The sequence below is a fragment of the Gossypium arboreum genome, chromosome 9, assembly GCF_025698485.1.
Source record: "Gossypium arboreum isolate Shixiya-1 chromosome 9, ASM2569848v2, whole genome shotgun sequence".
NCBI classification, from domain to species: Eukaryota; Viridiplantae; Streptophyta; class Magnoliopsida; order Malvales; family Malvaceae; genus Gossypium; species Gossypium arboreum.
Window position 1 is genome coordinate 84730618 of NC_069078.1, and position 20152 is coordinate 84750769.

A 20152-nucleotide genomic window follows, 5' to 3' on the forward strand; every position below is an offset into this window, starting at 1 on the left:
CATAAGATATTATTTAGTCTTTTAACTTGGGAACTTTTTCCAACTTAGTCCTTAAACTTTTTTTAATCCACATTATCATTAGAGCTGGACAAACTTTTTTTAGTTTTGGTCATGGCATTTTAAGATTGTGCAAATCATAACAAATTTAGGGACTAAATTAAAAAATTACCAAATTTAGGATTAAATGGTGTCTTTTTGCCATTATCAGCAAATATACTCTAAACTTAAGGACAAACTAGGAATTTCGTATTATAGATTTTGCCTTTATGCGTTCACGTCGTTGAGGAAAACCCAAAAAAACGAGAGTGAGACATAAAAGGAAAAAGAAGAAAAATGCAAGAGAGAAAACGAAGGAAAAAAAGTGTTGCAAAGGCGAAGGAGTGATTGTTAATGTTGGATGTAATTTCCTTGCATTGCGAGAAGGAGAGGTTTAAAGGTCTGCCATTGTATAGCTTTTCTTCTGCAATGGCGTTTTGCTTCATTGTGACCTCTTCCCTCACCCGTTCATTTCCTATAAAAACGAATTAAATTTCATATAAAAAAGGCATTTTGATAACAAATTCTCCGCTGTTGTAGAGAAAAGGGAGAGATACATTTGGTACGGTTAGAGAGAGGAGCGAGCGAGGGAGAGAAACAGAGAGAGAGGGGGGGAAGAGCTAGGAGTGTGAAAGTGAGGCAGGGATTTGGAGGAAAACTTGGGATGGCAATTTGTTTCGCATTGTCTTGTGGAAGGATCTAGGGTTTATTGGCTCTGCCTCGGATCTGAATCTAACCAGAAAAAATGGTCAGCATTTGTTTTCCCTGAGATTTCAAGTTTTTTTTTTTTTTGCACTTTTCATATTTGCATCACAGTTAAATGTAAAGTGGTTGTTCTGTTAATTTTGGATTCAGTTTCATGAAAAAGGAGATAGCTCATTTAGCTCCAAATGAACTAATAAAAAATTAAAAATTATTGTTACTCTTTCCCCCGCTAAATGGTGATCCTTTTGTTGTTGTATAGATTTAGAGATGTTTATTATTTAAATGAATTACTATTTTTTTCTTTTTGCTATTTATTTTGTCAAGACTAATTTATTTTTATAAGAAAATATAGTTTTGTTTGTAATTCCAGTTACTAGAGCTGCATTTCTGTTTTCTTTGTCTGTAAGATTTTTTAGAGTTAGTAATCTGTACATTGTTTTTCTTTTAAATTAATAGAAAGTAGCTCTTTTATTTACTTTATGCAATTCAATAAATAATATATTGTTTTTCTTTTAAATTAATAGAAAGTAGCTCTTTTATTTACTTTATGCAATTCAATAAATAATATACCCTTTTTTTGTGAAGTAGCTAACTAAAATTAATGGTAGTTTAGAAAGGTTTGTAGTTCACAGCTTTGGCCCTGTTCTTTGTTGGGATCATGTTTTGTGGCTTGAATTTGTTATTTCCAAGTCGCAAATTAAATAAATTTTGACTTCTTAATGCAACCGCATTAGAAATTTGTTTTAGAGAATTGTGTGAGATGCATAGAAATCAAAGTTTAGTTTCTCCAATGTGGCATTGGATGGTGGTGAGTAAACACACCGTTCAACATTTTTGCTGGTCCTACATATCTACTTGCGTAATCAATACAATTTGGTTTCATGTTTCATTCTTTGAGATGAGTATCTTTTCTTTCAAATTGATATGCTTAAGATTTGACATGGCCTTGCAGGTTGCTCCATCCAGTATTCTTGTTGGATCTCATGTTTGGGTGGAGGACCCAGATGTAGCTTGGATAGATGGAGAAGTAAAGGAAGTTAAGGGGGAAGAGATTACAGTAGATTCTACATCAGGGAAGACAGTGAGTGCTTGTTCTCAGGATTTTATGTGATTTGTTTTTTGTTCTCCACCCCCACCCCCCCAACACACACACTTCTTGCGTGGAGGACATTTTTTTCTTTCTTTTGTGCTTGGCATCATGATTCGTGATTCATGAAACATGTATATGTGTTTTAAACTGAAACGAATATGACATCACTGGCAGCCATAGTTTAATGAACTTCAATGTATTTTATTTGTTACTGAATTTCTTAGGTGAGACAATAAGATGATTTTAATCACATCTAGAGATTAATTTTCCATACGTCTTTCTAAACAACAAAATACTGCTATAAAAAGCACAGATGGCAATGGTATGGTCTCTTACTATTTGGTTGCCAGTCAGGTTTGAAGAAACATAGTAGACGTTATCGGAGAAGTTGGTGGAATTTGAAGTTAATCTGACCTTGTTGATAGGATATTTTTAGGTCAGGTGAGATATAAGCTCATGATGCTCATTTAGAGAAACTAGAGATGAAAATCCCTAACTTCCGAATTAGTCATATATATTGAATTCTTTAGACCTTGTTGATGGGATATTTTTAGGTCAGATTCTAAGCTCATGATGCTTACCACAATAACTTTGAGAAATTTTCAGGACTCAGGTTTTTCTAAGTCATAATCTGCTAAAGATAAATAAGGGCTTGAATTATGGATTTTTTTTCTTATATTTAGGATGCAAGAGTTATCATGTGCATTCAAGGTGAATGATGTGTCTGATAAAAGTTGTGGTAAACTGAATGCTGAAGTAAACATTTTTATGATGCAAGGGAAGCTATGGAAATTTGTTTTACTTTCTGACTTCCTTAGCGGAAGTCGTGTTTTCAAAGCTGCTGGTTTGAAACTTCGTGTTCAGCTTATGTATGTTCTATGTAGATATTTCAATGGTACATCATATTTTCTTTATATATTATTAACATGGTTCGATGCTTCAGCTAACAGCATCTGTTATCTTTTCAAGCTCTAATTTCATTCACTATATATGCCAGTCTGTATTAGTTCTTTCTTTATTTAGTTATTGTTTTGGTGCATGAAATTGGATTTTGAAAGGTTTGTGGCTTTTGTATTCCTTTCATATTGTGTAGATTGTTGCCAAAACATCTAATGTCTATCCAAAGGACCCTGAATTTCCTTCATGTGGTGTTGATGATATGACAAGGCTAGCATATTTGCATGAACCTGGGGTTTTGCAGAATTTAAAATGCCGATATGATATCAATGAAATATATGTAAGTATTAACAGCAGGTTTGCACCCCTTTACCTTTTTTTAGTGTTTGATAAATTATGATGTAATGGCATTGGTTACCCAGATTAATTACTTTGCATCATGAGTCACTTAATGCAGTCCTTTGACTGTGGTTTATGATGGTCGAGTGTGAATATGTTGCTTTAATTTGTTGTGTGCCTGTTTTTTTTCTAGAGATACATGTCAATGTTTGAAGCTAAATGTGCTTATGTTTATTCCAGACCTACATGAGAAATATATTGGTTGCTTTAATTTGTTGCGTTGCTGTTTGTTTTTTTTCTAGGGATATGTATTGTTGTTTGAAGCTAAATGTGCTGATGTTTATTCCAGACCTACACAGGAAATATATTGATTGCTGTAAATCCTTTTCGAAGACTGCCACATTTATACAGCAGTCATATGATGGAACAATACAAAGGGGCAGCTTTTGGTGAGCTGAGCCCACATCCGTTTGCTGTTGCAGATGCTTCATATAGGTAAAGCATTTTTATGCTTCCCTTATCATAAAGATTTTTTTGCATTCTTCATGTGCTTATTGATGTAATAAGTGTTCTGAACAGACACATGATCAATGAGGGGATAAGCCAATCAATTTTGGTAAGTGGGGAAAGTGGAGCCGGTAAAACAGAGAGTACAAAGATGCTTATGCGCTATCTAGCCTATATGGGAGGGAGAGTTAGCAAGGCAGAGGAACGCTCTGTGGAGCAGAAGGTCTTGGAGGTAGCTCAAACTAAATAATTTAGTTTTTCTATTTGTGTGAAATTGATGAATTTGATGTTGCTTTCTTGGTTGTATGGTTCTCCATTGTCCTTCTTGGAAAATGAGATTGCTTGAATAATTTCTTTTCCTAATGATTTTTATCCTCATTTGTAGTCTAATCCTGTTCTGGAAGCCTTTGGCAATGCAAAGACTGTCAGAAACAATAATTCAAGGTTTGAAATCTACATTTAGGGCATAGGATATTCCACATGCCTTGAGGATTTTTTTGCCAGGCCCTTCTTTTAGTTGGTGAAAGACTTTCCCTGACTGATTATAACGTAATTGCAGTCGCTTTGGCAAGTTTGTGGAAATTCAGTTTGATCCAAGGGGCCAAATTTCTGGAGCTGCAATAAGGACTTACTTGCTAGAACGATCTCGTGTTTGTCAGGTGTCTGACCCGGAGAGAAACTATCATTGCTTTTATATGCTTTGTGCTGCACCGCCGGAGGTAATGGTGTCTGATTTTTCTGCATTTGGCTTCACAGAGAAATCCTAGTTTATTTTGTAACGCTAATTACAGAAAAAAAATCACAGTAGAAGTCTTGCTTTAGCTTAAGCTTTTCAGTTGTTTAGATCTAGTTTTCTTGAAAAACAGATTTTGCCTCAATAATTGTAATTCTTTTGTTAATTTAAGAAGAAAAAGAGAAGAAAAAAAGCTGCTGGCTGCTGCCAATTGGGGCTGCTGTTGAACAGAAAAGAGAGAAAAGAAATGGGAGAAAAATTCTGAATAAAATGCATAAACATTTTTCTTTCTTACAGAGGTATTTATACACTCAAAACAAATACAAAATAAGGAAAGAAATCTCTACAATTCTAACTGGCAGCCTAAATCATATAATTACAATCCCTAATTTTATGCAAAAAATTATAGCATATCTTAACAATTCTTTTAAACTGAAACATAGTGTTGAAGGAAAGGGATGATCTTAAATTGCTGAAAGTAGGTCTCTGGTAATATAGCTTGCAGCACCCTCAAGCTCTAAGAGTTGGGTTATCAAATTCTTGTTATTTTTTTCCAAAGAATTTTCTTTTTGTGTCAAAGTATGCAGGGCCCATTTTCAGACTTCCATTTCCTAATGTGGTTAATGCAAATAAAAATTATTTTTGGGTCCTCATAATACCTCTTGTAACATGACAGTTTCATTTTTGCCTATGTTGACTGGGTTTTTGTTACCAAAGAGGCATCTAACTCTCTTTTGGTTTTTTTGCTATCAGGAAGTTGAGAAGTACAAATTGGGAAATCCACGAACTTTTCATTATTTAAACCAGTCAAATTGTTATGAGCTGGATGGCGTAGATAGTTGTAAAGAGTATCTTTTAACTAAGAGGGCTATGGATGTTGTTGGTATCAGTCAGGGGGAGCAGGTAATGCATTTTGTTTGTTATTTAATTGGAATAATATCACCTTTTTTTTTTTCTTTATAATCTCTGCCATGTCAGGATGGAATATTCCGAGTTGTGGCTGCAATTCTTCATTTAGGAAATATTGAGTTCAAAAAGGGACAGGAAATAGATTCTGCTGAACCTAAGGATGATAAATCTCGGTTCCATCTAAAAACCGCAGCAGAGCTATTAATGTAATTTTTTATTACTATTCTTTTCCTTAAACATCCATGCCTTTGTCCTCATATGCAGAATTGAATGGAAAAACTCAAATATGTGTCTCTCTTTAGGTGTAATGAGAAGGCTCTTGAAGACTCCCTATGCAAACGTGTTATGGTGACTCGTGATGAGAGCATTACAAAATCGCTTGACCCTGTTTCAGCAGCTCTCAGCAGAGATGCTTTGGCAAAAATTGTTTATTCAAAATTATTTGACTGGTAACTTTCAATGTACCAGATGGATTCGCTCTAGAGACACACACATACACTGATTCAAAACATCCATCTATAGTTATTTCTTAACACTTTGTACTTTGGTTCCTCAGGCTTGTGGACAAGATAAATGTTTCTATTAGTCAGGATCCTGAATCAAAATCGTTGATTGGTGTTCTGGATATTTATGGATTTGAGAGTTTCAAGACAAACAGGTGCTTAACCGGTATGCTTTGTTTTCGTCATTCAGAAATCAATTTTTTTTCATGACATCCCTCTATATTTTTTATGATTGGGATGTCTAGTTAAGGGAATTCAATATTTAAAGGCCATGATGTGTCAAATCCCTTAATGACTATGCTGGGTGTTGCTGATCAAATTTGGGGATATTTTTGCTTCTCTTTCTTGGCTAGAGTGATCACTAGTCTTTAGTTTTTCTTCCTGGATGATTGCAGCATTAAATACCTTTTAAAGCTCATTTTGCCTGCATGTTTGTGCCAGTTTTTCAAGTTTTGCAGTGTGGATTCCTTAGTTTCCCTACATCAATACTTACACAATTTTCGAAATTTTCATTGCATGCAGTTTTGAGCAATTTTGCATCAATTTGACAAATGAAAAGCTGCAGCAGCATTTTAATCAGGTTTATGCATTAGATTGATTCTAATGTATTTAGGATATTGTCAGCTTTCAAAACTATCTTAACATAACTGTGATGTCATATGCCAGCATGTTTTTAAGATGGAGCAGGAAGAATACAAGAAAGAAGAAATTGACTGGAGTTATATAGAATTTATTGATAATCAAGATATCCTTGATCTTATTGAAAAGGTGCATCACAATTTCTATTTCACTTTGCTGTTTTCATGCCCGTATCTCACTTTCTATAATGTGACTAACTCTGCCAATATATGTGCAGACAAACACACACACACACTTGTTTCTTGTCTTAGTGCTACACCTGTACATATTTTCTTTTATCTTTTCATTCATGTATTGGAAATTTATTAATTGCATTGGAAGTAACACTCCATCCATGTCAATATGTTAGACGCTGCCCTTTTTGAACTTTCTTTTAATCAAATATCAATTTTGGAAGGTTGAAAAAAAGTATCCTGTAGAGTTTGGAAGAAGATTTTAAGGTTGAAGGGTTTTTTTTTTTTCTTTTCACTAAAATGATTTAAACTACTAATTGTTTTTTGAAACAAGGCCAGAGAGGAACTTTTGGAAACCGAGAAGGGGGACTAATTTGTCATGATGTATAGAACTTTTTTATCTTCTAATGTTTTTCTTTCCTGCTTACAGAAACCTGGTGGCATCATAGCTCTTCTTGATGAGGCTTGGTAGGTATCAGAATAACAACAATGATAATTCACCTCTTCTTATTTTAAGAAAATTGGTTTGCCTCCCTGCGAAAATTGTGACAATTACTCCTGTTACTTTTAACTTTCTCTTGCTTCAAACACCCTTTGAAATTGTGACATTATTCCTGTTATGTTCATAGTATGTTCCCCAGATCAACACATGAGACATTTGCTCAAAAGCTTTATCAGACTTTTAAAGACAATAAACGCTTCAGTAAGCCTAAGCTGTCACGCACTGACTTCACCATTTGTCATTATGCTGGTGATGTAAGTATTTTTACTGTGCTACTGCATCCATAGGAACTCTGTGCTAGAAGATAAGGGTGCTCAAATATCTCTGTTATTCTCCACTAAATTTAGATCGTGTAATATATTTGGCTGCTCTTATGAGTCCTATTCCTGCAGAATATGTTATCTCCAAATTGGTTAATATTAGACAAGAAGGTCTCAATTAGCTAATAATACTCAAACTACACATAAGAACCCATGTTTAACAAATGTGGAATCTCCTGAATAACCCTGATTTAATAGATCAACAAGACCTAAATAACATGAACTTTTATGATTGTTTTCTTTTGTAAGTATTTAAATGGTAATATTGGAACTTAAATAAACTTAAACCAGTCTCAATGTTAACTTGAAATAGTTACATCTGTGAAATCTGCTTTATATTAACTTAAAGGAATTTCCGCTATAGGTTACTTACCAGACTGAGCTCTTCCTGGATAAGAACAAAGATTATGTTGTTTCAGAGCATCAAGCTCTGCTGAATGCTTCAGAATGCTCTTTTGTTTCAAGCTTGTTTCCTCCTTCACCCGAGGAATCTTCCAAAACAACAAAGTTCTCCTCAATAGGTTCCTCCTTCAAGGTCTGTTTCTGCTCTAATGTGTATGTTAAAGGGAGATTACATGCTTCATCTATTTTCATTCATTTTCATGCATGCCATGTACTTTGAACAGCAACAACTCCAAGCTTTGCTTGAGACTTTGAGTGCCACGGAACCACACTACATTCGTTGTGTGAAGCCCAATAATGCTCTTAAACCAGGAATATTTGAGAACCAAAATGTGCTACAACAACTTCGATGTGGGGTAAGTTTCTATATTTTGGTCAATCCTAGCTTTTGTTGATAAGCAGTCTGTCTGTATGTCCATGTGTGACGTTTATATTTGACTCCAGGGAGTGATGGAGGCAATTAGAATTAGTTGTGCTGGATTTCCCTCTCGAAAGTCATTTCGTGAATTTGTAGCTCGATTTTCCCTTCTGGCTCCAGAGGTTCTCTCTAAGCGGTAACATTTCCAAAATCTGTTCTTGCAGTTCAAAATTATTACTTCTATTTAGATGTACCTTTTATTCTTCATAATTATGTTACGAGAATCCATGACTTACCAGTGAGGTGCATAACTCTGTTATCTGTTATTCAGAAATAATTATACTGAGGTCACTGCTAGCAAGAAGATTCTGGAGAAGAGTAAGCTCAGTGGTTATCAGGTGCATCCTGTATTTATACATTTTCTTAAAGTTAACTTTGGGACTGTTTTTTTTTTTTTTTTTTCATTCAATGTATTTTTTAAGTACTTCATGCATGACATGTATGCCAAAATCTCTTGCTTGCTGGCTAATTCTGTAAGTTTTGGCTCCCAGTCATTTCATATTGTTGCTTTCACTGAGCTCTTGTACCATTTAATAATATTGCACCTTACAGATTTGCTGCTATTGCAGATTGGTAAAACGAAAGTTTTTCTTAGGGCTGGTCAGATGGCAGAGCTAGATGCATTGCGAACTGAGATTTTAGGAAGATCAGCAAGTCTGATACAGAGAAAAGTCCGTACGTACTTGTGTCGGAAACGCTTTATTTTGTTGCGGTTATCTGCCATACAAATTCAAGCCTTGTGTAGAGGTAAAGAGCATTTCATCCATGTGCATTTCTGATTGTATTAGGAATTGGAATTGCTTCCATACATCTACCGTTATATTTATTTCACTTTCATTTTTTTAACCTGTTTGCAGGACAAGTAGCACGCCATCAGTATGAGGAAATGAGAAGAGAAGCTGCTGCTCTGAATATTCAAAAACATTTACGCAAGTTTCTTGCAAGGAAAGCATACAAGAATTTGTACTTCTCAGCTGTTTCTATTCAAACAGGTATGCGTGGGATGATTGCTCGTAGTGAGCTTCTGTCCAGAAAGCAGACAAGAGCTGCAACTGTAATTCAGGTAAAAATAAAATTTTCTTTCTGTTGTTGACATATTAACAGCTAGTAGCTTTCTTTTTATTTCTCATTTTACCCTTTTCTTCAATCTTTTATTACTGTTTACTTTCCCCATATCTCAATTAGTAGGCTTTATAAAAAATATGTTTTGAAATTCTTGTTATTTCGGGCAACCATTTCATTTGTTTTAGATAAAATTTTACTGAGTTCATTCACAAGTGGGACGTAGGTTTTTCCAGTAAACAAAATTAAAAAGTACAAAAAGTCTACTCTGTCCACTCACTAGTTGTAATTCTAAACCAATAATGTTCATGCTTTTTTTGCTATGTACAATTGATATTATGCGAGTTCATGTATTTTACAGAGTCACTGTCGACGATTCTTGGCCAACCGTCGTTATCTATGGTTAAAGAAAGCAGCAATTACTACACAATGTGCCTGGAGAGCAAGGGTTGCACGTAAAGAATTACGGAAGCTAAGAATGGTGATTTTTTCGTTTCTCAAATTAGTTTAAGCTCATGATCTTCTCTTTCATAGGTGTATTCTTGTATTTTTGTTTCAAAAATAATTTCTTCGCAGATGACAATATTCCCTAAAGTGCTCTATTGCTATACTAATATTAATTTTATTTCTTCTAATTTTGATTAATTATAGAATAATGAAGGAATGTTTAGAAGCAATCCCTGCTAAAGCTATCTATTAAGAAATGGAATAATCATTCTCTCGTTCTGCTTATATTGCTTCCAACAGTTGAAATTATCATCTTTTGTAGTCTGAGTTTTCTACCATTCTTTCCAAAAGTATGTGCATGATTGTTTCAACTTATCGTTCCTGTCTGTCTGCAGGCCGCCAGGGAAACTGGTGCTCTTCAAGAAGCCAAAACTAAGCTGGAAAAGGAAGTTGAAGAACTTACATGGCGCTTGCAACTAGAGAAACGAACGAGGGTAGATCTTTTCTTGATAATAATGTTACTATTATAAGTACATGTATTCATAACATTTCCAGCTATGATGTCATAAAATTTTATGTCTATTCATTAGCATCTTTAATATTTCACCATTGTTTGAATTAGTCAATTTCTACCTTTTTCTAATTCCCCATAGCAAAACATGCTAGAAAGGATAAAGCACCATTAGGAGAATTATCTAGTATCTTTTAAACCTAATTTGTAAACTGTAGAGCAAAATTTTCCCCTAACTCATTCATTTATTAGGGCAGGTTGACCTTGAGGAATCAAAAAAACAGGAAAGTGCAAGGTTTGAATCTACTTTACAAAAGATGCAACTTGAGTTTGAGGAATCCAAGAAAAAGGAAAGTGCAAGGTTTGAATCTATTTTGCAAAAGAAGGAACTTGAGTTTGAGGAATCCAAAAAACAGGAAAGTGAAAGGTTTGAATCTACTTTGCACAAGATGCAACTTGAGTTTGAGGAATCCAAGAAACAGGAAAGTGAAAGGTTTGAATCTACTTTCCACAAGATGCAACTTGAGTTTGAGGAATCCAAAAACCAGGAAAGTGCAAGGTTTGAATCTACTACGCAAAAGATGCAACTTGAGTTTGAGGAATCCAAAAAACAGGAAAGAGCAAGGTTTGAATCTACTTTGCACAGAAAGGAACTTCAGTTTCAGCAACTGCAATTTGAGTTGCAGAAACTACAGCTTGAGTTTGAGGAATCCAAAAAACAGGAAAGAGAAACACTAGAATCTACTTTGCACAAGAAGGAACTTGAGTTTCAGGAATCCAAAAAACAGGAAAGAGCAACATTTGAATCTACTTTGTACAAGAAGGAACTTGAGTTTCAGGAACTGCAAGTTGAGTTTCAGAAAATGCAACTTGAGCTTGAGGAAACAAAAGAGTTGCTAATCAAAGAACGTGAAGCTGCAAAGAAAATTGCTGAACAAGTTCCTGCGGTTCAGGAGATCCCAGTTATTGACGATGAATTAGTAAACAAACTTACTGCTGAAAATGAACAGCTGAAGGTACTGTTAGACATTTGTTACTTGAAATAAGAACTTAGGTTTGACTAAAGGCTTTCTTGATGTCATTTCTAAACTTGGTTATTCTGCCTTTATGTTTCTTGAAATCTTGTTTGGCAAAATGCCATTTTAGGCTCTGGGAAGTTCCTTAGAACAGAAAATTAATGAAACAGAGAGGAAATATGAAGAAACAAACAAGCTTAGTGAAGAGCGACTAAAGCAAGGTTTGGAGGCAGAATCAAAGATAGTTGAGCTCAAAACTGAAATGCAGAGGTTTATACCTATTTTGATCTACTATAATATGTGTTTGATGTTTATATGTTAGAATGAACATTTAGTCAGTTGTATTTTTCATTCTCTGACTGGGAAGTTGCTTTTCTTTCATCTGAATGATTGTTTATATCTTAAACAGGCTCGAAAAAAAGATTTTGGACATGGGAGCTGAGGACCAGAAACCGCAGCAGCAGGCCATACCGAGTGCACCGAGTAAAAACATGTCAGAGGTGACATCTGCAGTAAGATATATCTCAACATTCTTTCCTTATTTTTCTTGATTAGAATAATTCTTTCCTTATCTCAACAAGTCCCTTTGGTTCAGGAGATCCCCGTTGTTGACGATGAATCAATGAATAAACCTACCGTTATTGAAGATGAATCAATGAATAAACATACCGTTATTGAAGATGAATCAATGAATAAACATACCGTTATTGATGATGAATCAATGAATAAACTTACTCCTGAAAATGAACAGCTGAAGGTATTGTTAGACATTTGTTGCTTCAAATACTATCTCAGGTTTGACTAAAGGCTTTCTTGATGTCATTTGGAAAAAAGATTTTGGACATGGGAGCTGAGGACCAGAAACCACAGCAGCAGGCCATGCTGAGTTCACTGAGTACTACCATTTCAGAGGTGACATCTGCAGTAAGATATATCTCAACATTCTTTCCTTTTATTTTATTGAGTAGAATTATTCTTTCCTTATCTCAACAAGTTCCTGTGGTTCAGGAGATCCCTGTTATTGAGAATGAATCAATGAATAAACCTACCGTTAATGACGATGAATCAATGAATAAACTTACTGCTGAAAAAGAACAGCTGAAGGTATTGTTAGACATTTGTTGCTTCGAATACTATCTCAGGTTTGACTAAAGGCTTTCTTGATGTCATTTGAAAAAAAGATTTTGGACATGGGAGCTGAGGACCAGAAACCACAGCAGCTGGCCATGCCGAGTTCACTGAGTACAACCATGTCAGAGGTGACATCTGCAGTAAGATATATCTCAACATTGTTTCCTTTTATTTTTATTGAGTAGAATAATTCTTTCCTTATCTCAACAAGTTCCTGTGGTTCAGGAGATCCCTGTTATTGACAATGAATCAATGAATAAACCTACCGTTATTGACGATGGATCAATAAATAGACTTATTGCTGAAAATGAGCAGCTGAAGGTATTGTTAGATATTTTTTGCTTCGAATACTATCTTAGTTTTGACTAAAGGCTTTCTTGATGTCATTTTTAAACTTGGTTATTCTGCCATTGTGTTTCTTGGAATCTTGTTTGGCACAATGCCATTGTAGGCTCTGGTAAGTACCTTAGAACAGAAAATTAATGAAACAGAGAGGAAATATGAAGAAACAAAAAAGCTTAGTGACGAGCGGCTAAAGCAAACTTTGGAGGCAGAGTCAAAGATAATTGAGCTCAAAACTACAGTGCAGAGGTTCATACCTATTTTGATCTGCTATAATATGTGTTTGATGTTTATATGTTAGTATGAACATTTAATCAATTGTATTTTTCATTCTATGAATGGAAAGTTTCTTTCTTTCATCTGAATAATTGTTTTACATCTTTACCAGGCTTGAAGAAAAGATTTTGGACATGGAAACTGACCAGAAATCACAGCAGCAAGCGTTGCTGAGTACACCAAGTAGAAAAATGCCAGAGGTGACATCTTCAGTAAGCTATATCTCAACATTCTTCCCTTATTTTTCTTGAGTTGGTTTGTTGGTTCTGATTATTTTTTGCTTTTTTTATTTTTCCTTGCTGGCCTTTATTTAACTTTGCAGCCTCTGGAAAATGGTCATCATGTAAGTGAAGAATATAGAGACTGTATAATTTCCCTTCACTTCAGTTTATTAGATATACCTGCATACTTGGTTTTTTGTTGCCTCTATCATCCTGAGATGGAAAGCTCTTTCTGACAGGCACAACTGAGTTCTGGTCCATCAACAAGGCTTGGTAGAGAAGACAGTAAATTGAGGAGATCCCAAACTGAAAAGCAGCAGGTATGAATTCAAGTGATATAGAATTTATTTTTCCCTTTTTTCTTTTTTCAAGTATTTGTATTGCATGAAATTTCCAGGGATTAATCTTTGTTGTATGTATCATCTTTGCAGCCGGAGAGTGTAGATGACCTACTCAAATGTGTGGCACAGAATCTTGGGTTCAGTCAAGAAAAGCCTGTTGCAGCATTTACCATATACAAATGCCTTCTCCACTGGAAGTCATTTGAAGCTGAAAAGACAAGTGTTTTTGATCGTCTTATTGAGGTGATGGGCTCTGCACTAGAGGTAACGTATCTATTACAGAAAGCTCATTTTTGTAGATAAAATCGTTGTTCTCAAGATAAACCGCCCTTTTCTTGTTGATACTATAACACTACTATTCTCTTTAATCAAAACTACGGTAGCAATTTTGATCCTTTAGTTTGATCAAGAATACTCCAGAGCTGTATTTAGAAAAATGGGGTGAAATATAGGTTTCACCTATTCTTTTGCTACTTGTTTTTTACGTTTGCTAGTTTCTAGTAAAGGCAATATGATAAGCAAAATGTTATTCCGATTCAAATATAAATATAACATTTCATGGATGTTCTTTCTGTTATCCAAGAACTCTCGAATTTGTGTTAGTTCAAAATGTTATTGGTTTTATTGTTGTTATTATCATTTTTACTATTTTTCTATTTGATCCAAGGTGCATTTTTGTTTTTTGCTTCTGAGAGCAAGAAATATTTAGAAAAAAAATTAGCCTATGAGGCCTTTTATCTTTTTCATTTTGTTGGATTTAGAAGATACAATTATGATTTTTTTTTTTTTTACTTTGTTGAAAAGTAATTATTTCTGTAATAGGAGGGAATATGGAATTATTCTCTTTGCTAGGGACTTATGTTAGATTACTTTAACTGATTCTTAAACCATGTTTTTTTCTGATTGAGCAGGTTTAAGAAACCAAAAAGATGAGGGGAAAAAATCAAATATAATATTCACGATCTGTGCTGATGTTTTGCAGGATCAGGACAACAATGATCACATGGCTTATTGGCTGTCAAACACATCTTCATTGTTGTTTTTGCTTCAACGTAGTCTGAAAGCCTCTGGTTCAATGCAGAAACCACCTGCTGGAGCATCATTCTTTGCAAGGATGACCAAAGTATTGAGATATTTCATTTACGGTTTCTTTAAATTGTTTGCATGAAATGGTCCTGATTTAGATGTCTCTGAAATCTTCTTTAACGTATGCCATAAAAAGAAGGAAAGAACAATACATTTGTTCTTTATCTAAAATCTCGTCATATGATCATTATCAGTTTTGTTGAATGATTCTAGAACTTATGAAGGAAAATTATGTGATATGATGTTGTTCTTTCTCAGAGTTTCCGTTCATCTTCTGCCAATCTTCAAGCTGGAGTACTGAGCCAGGTTGAGGCCAAGTATCCAGCTCTTCTTTTTAAGCAGCAGCTCTCAGCTTATGTGGAAAAGATATATGGAATCATTAGAGACAACTTGAAAAAGAACCTGTCACCACTTATATCTGGTTGCATTCAGGTACAAGGAGCCTTGCATTTGGATCACTGAGTCTTTCCAGTGACATTCTTTTAACTTTTGAGATCATTTAGGTGCTATATACAGGAGAGAGCACTGTGGTTTTTCTAATTCTTATTTTTAAAATCATCTCCCTAGCTTCTATAATGCCTTGCACAATAGAGGTTTTCCGTGCTGCTTCATTTGAACATGTAGAGCATGTACTTTGTTGTATCATCAACTGAAATTTATTTCCAAGTGTTAATTTCAACATTGCATGTTATAAGTCTTAAATTCATCTTGCTTTCAGTTTGTAATTCAATATTTCAGCCTATTTCCTGTTTCTACACATTAAATTATTCTTCTAAAAATTCATATGTTTTGTTTTAGGTTTCTCTATACATGTGCAACTATCACAAGTTCCTCTCCTTTGACTTCTCTGCAATTTACTTTTTTGCTGCCTACTTGGTTTGAAATACTCAAAATGAATGATTTATGGTTTGAGCGTGGGAAAGTTAATTCATTATTAATTTTATTATAGAGAGACAATTCTTCTTGTTAAGCTTATTTTACTTTTTTTTTTCTTTTAACATGTTTAGGTTCTACCTGATGATATTATGTTCCGTATAAGTAGTTTGAATTGCTGTGTAAGTGGTATGCATTTGTGTGTTGTGCAATAGTTTAGGATTATTCTCACATGAGCTTTAGTTTTCTGCTGTTTCTTTTAAAAGTTGTGTTAAAATGATGATACAATGCCATATTTTATTACTTCCTATGCTGGCTTATATGCATGGTAGCAACTAGTTTTATATTGGAATTGCAATTTCTTTATGTCGCTAATGCATCAGCCTATATGGCAGGTACCTAGGATATCAAAAGGAGCTGCTTTTCAAAAGTGTGAAGGGTTACAAGGCTATCATTCTCCAGCTGGTCTCTGGCAGAGCATTATTGAGTGTCTGAACAAGATGATGGGCACATTGAAAGACAATTTTGTATAAATTTGCAACTCTGATGATATTAAAGTGGACTCTTTCCGTCCCTTTTTTTTATGAGCCATGGAACTTATGGTTATGACTTTTTTATTTTCAGGTGCCTCCAATACTTGTTCAGAATATTTTCACTCAAACGTTTGCATATATTAATGTACAGCTCTTTAATAGGTAAATAATTGTTTCATATGTTTTTGCCCGTTACTCCAGATAATATAATAGGAATAAATTCCAAAATATGTGATGTTAATATATTCTGCTACAGCCTTCTTCTCCGTCGAGAATGCTGCACATTTAGCAACGGGGAGTATGTGAAATCTGGCTTAGCTGAATTGGAACTATGGTGTGCCGAAGCAGACGTTGAGGTAATTTCTTTAGTTCCCACTGATGAATGTCAAAGGTGTCATTTTCACATTGTTTGAAGAAGGTTTTTTGTTAAGGAAACACTATTTGAAGCTTGAACATGCATTCAACTGGAGTTTTTTTGTCTGCTTATTAGTTGTGGCACCTTATTGCATCTAATAAATTTGAATTAAGAGTTGCTTGTTGTTTAATTACAGTATGTAGGCCCATCATGGGATGAACTCAAACACACAAGGCAAGCTGTTGGATTCTTGGTATGTTTCTTCAGTTGTTTCTTAGTAGGTTAGAATTTTGTTGCGTCATGTTGCTTTACTCCTGTGGTTTGACGCAGGGGCCCTTTGTCATTCTTATCCAATGTTTCTTTCATTTTTCTTTTTCAAAGCTTGTGTGCCTGGTATAATTAATCACCATGGGGTCATGAAATTGGTTGAGACTGCTTTTTTCCTTCCTTGATAAGGTCATACATGCCAATTTGACTTGGTAATATGTAGTTGCAATTGTGGCTTTATAAGGATGTCAACGGGCCTCAAACTGATCTGAATGTTAAAATAGAGGTGAGGGTTGGTACATTGTGCAATTAAAAACAAATTATTTGTAGAAGCAATTGAGGGAGCAAATATAAAATAACTCAGAGCAATAAAAAGGAATGGACTAAATTAAAAAATAAAAAATAAACCTTGCTTAATACCAAAACATTAAGCATTTGCTTCATTATTATTGCTTTCTAAGTCAAACATACAAATGGGAAAGGATTTAGCCTATTTACAGGCTCTGTATGTCGGTTTATTAAGTCAGCATACATTGTATTATATCATTATTATTTAATTATGGATAATGATAAGTTTAGATGATGATAAGCTTGATATTTCTCTAGAAACAATGAGAAAGATAGGGAAAGAGAGAGAAGTCAGTAACTTCAACATTATCCGTTCTTGAATTTTAAGGCTTGGCAAAATTTTCGAGGTTTGGTATGACCGCAAAGAAAACTAGAGCTGTCAATATCTTTTAACTTTCCTTCTGTAATATAGGATGGGATACCATTGCTCATATACCCCGCCAATCCAGAATGAGTTCAGTATAACTGAATAGGAGTGGACAAGACCTGGCAATTCGTATATAGATTTTAACATGTTCATGTATTTGTGTTTTTGTTTCATACCCTGTTTTAGTTATTTCTTTCAGTGTTTTTTTTTTTTTTTTCTGTTATGTAACCGTTTCATTTATAGCATTGTTAAGTCTAGATTAGACCCTTAAGCACCCACTATAGGACTTTGCATTCTGCTGTTTAGAAGAGGCGACTGCTGCTTGGCTATTTCATTTTACTCGAGTGAAAATGTGGAATTAGTTGCTTAACCTGCTAAGTTTGAATTCTGAAGTGCTTTCATGGTCAGAGATTTTTGTCTGTAATACAGTCACAGCTATGCTACCATATGGACTTGCACATTTGCATGATCTTGCTATTAAGATTTAGCAGTTGTTTTTAGTACTTCGAAAAGACCTGATCAAATATGTATCGAGTTATCATATTCAACTACTTTAGGATTTTTCAGCATCATATAAATATATGTGTGCACCTACTTTTGTAGCAGATCCAGAACACACACTAGACAAACAAAGCCTTAATTGATTTCCTTACCAAGGGCTTCTCTTATGCCATTCTTTATCTTATCTGCTGGAAGGACAATGATATTTGTATTTAATTTGTTCAGATTGTGGATTGTGAATGCCTTGCTCTTGATTTCATGGTTTAATAAATTTTTTCTATTTCTCCATTTTGAAAAACCTGGTCTTGTTTTGTCAGGTTATAAATCAGAAATCCAAAATATCCTTTGATGAAATATCAAAAGACCTATGTAGTGTAAGTCTCTTTTCCTTTCTTCTTGCAATCCCCCTGATAATGGGGCATGGTGCAGCATGTGATTCACAGAACATTCCATTTAATGAATCAATATGAAAGTTCCCTTAAAGAGCTAGTTCGACTCGTCAATCTTGTGAACAAAAACTGACTAATCCATGATTAAGGGGTACACATCTAATATATCCAAATAACATGTTCCTCCGGGAAGGAAAAATGATAAAGGCGAGGGTGAAAAACGAATTTTCTTTTTGGGAATTCTTCAGAATTTCAAAACTATGTGAGATAAAGAGCATTTGAGTTACCTATTAGGTTGTCTTCCACATGATTGACAAGGTTACAACCTAAACTTATCACATGAAACTATGAGTCGAAGACATTTACAATTTATCTTTTTGTTTCTCTGAAATGTTACTAGAATGGTATCTTCTTTCTCTTACATTGTTTGTTTTCACCAGGCTTTGAGTGTTCAACAACTTTATAGGGTATGTACGCTTTATAGGGATGACAACTACAACACTCAAAGTGTTTCACCAGATGTAAGTCATCGTCAAATTGTAGATATTTCTCTCATCCTGAACCCTTTTTTTCTTGTTTTGTTAGTATGGTATGACATGCCACCTTCACTCGCACAGGTTCTTGCCCACATGAAAGAACTTATGTCAGATGATACCGAAGATGATGGTGGTAGCTCCTTCCTGTTGGAGGACGATATCAGGTATGACAGTCAGAAAACGAGAAACGAAGAGTAGCTTTGTAGTTCCTCCAATATCAAAGGTTAATAATGGTTTGTTGTCTTAATTGGTTAATCCCTTCTGAATGTAGCATTCCATTCACAATGGAGGACATTTCTAATTGCCATCAAGTAAAAGAGTTTGCATCAGTAAGACCCGCCGAAGAACTTATGACGGATCCAGCCTTCCAATTTTTACAGGATTAAGGTACCGGTTCTACCATCGTTACATTTTTCCATTCACTGCATTCTTTGATTTTTTTTGTCATCTAGAGTTGAACAGAAAAGAAAAAGGTCAACTTCATGGCAGTGCTGCCGCACATTAACTACAAATGTTATACTTTCTTTGTAACATCCATTGCCCAAAATGTAAGTAATTCTTAGAGTTCTTTAGGTAGTTAATTTGGTCATTTCTCTTCAGCATCTTTTTGGTACTGAATGGTCTAGAGGAAGAGAGTTGATTATTAATGTAGTGGAGCTTTTCAAAGATGTTTTTTAATTCCCAAATTTTCATCTTGTACAAAGTAACAACTAGCATAAGTATTTACTTTTATTTGTTTATTTTTTTTTCTAAATAGTCGTTATAGACACAAAGTTATAAATAAGAATGCAAAAGCACTGATGTTTCTTTCTCATACTTTTCTGGTGAAGATATTAGACTTATAATTTTGGACATGGGCATGATATGTTTGATAAATATCATAAACATGCTTAAATACAACTAATATGATTAGCATGACAAAAATAAGATTAACATGATAACTGTAAGTAGTATTATTTTTGTATATATTAAGTCTTAACTCGGTTAATATTAGTATTATTGTCAGCACAAATGGGCGTGAATAATTTTAGGCATTATGTCAAAAAATTAATATCTAAAACCTTAGTGTTTATAATTTATACAATTGAAAAAAATGACATACAAATTATCTGATATAGATTAAAATAATCGGTTTTACATCAAACAAATGAAGCAATTTTTTTTCAAAACTAACATTTTATTTTTAAATTTTTTTAAAATATCAATTAAAGATGCTTAATAATTTTAATATATTAAATAATTATCTTTTCAAATAGTATAAAGAAATCATCTTATATCGTATCTTTGTGTTTAATTTTCAAATTATATTTACAATATTATCTATTATGTATTATATATTATGTATTTATATAATTTTCAATATAGCAATAACAATTC

The 20152-nt window shown here is 34.2% G+C and overlaps 1 protein-coding gene across 1 annotated transcript; it reads left to right on the plus strand.

Annotated features, from left to right (window-relative positions):
• The first annotated feature begins 239 nt into the window (after nucleotides 1-239).
• On the plus strand, nucleotides 240-19507 carry LOC108456918 (myosin-6-like). The gene is made up of 40 exons (XM_053018527.1): nucleotides 240-784; nucleotides 1694-1822; nucleotides 2925-3068; nucleotides 3417-3562; nucleotides 3647-3806; nucleotides 3960-4018; nucleotides 4134-4293; nucleotides 5061-5210; nucleotides 5286-5422; nucleotides 5519-5665; nucleotides 5773-5874; nucleotides 6242-6299; nucleotides 6386-6487; nucleotides 6962-6999; nucleotides 7161-7287; nucleotides 7718-7888; nucleotides 7980-8111; nucleotides 8200-8309; nucleotides 8445-8511; nucleotides 8743-8920; nucleotides 9031-9236; nucleotides 9597-9716; nucleotides 10078-10176; nucleotides 10451-10547; nucleotides 11085-11209; nucleotides 12792-12931; nucleotides 13071-13158; nucleotides 13281-13301; nucleotides 13419-13499; nucleotides 13611-13784; nucleotides 14503-14643; nucleotides 14865-15038; nucleotides 15875-16006; nucleotides 16104-16174; nucleotides 16269-16368; nucleotides 16564-16620; nucleotides 18168-18224; nucleotides 18680-18760; nucleotides 18857-18939; nucleotides 19047-19507. The coding sequence occupies exons 1-40, from the start codon at nucleotides 782-784 to the stop codon at nucleotides 19159-19161; spliced, it is 4482 nt and encodes a 1493-aa protein (XP_052874487.1). The 5' UTR covers nucleotides 240-781; the 3' UTR covers nucleotides 19162-19507.
• Nucleotides 19508-20152: the final 645 nt, after the last annotated feature.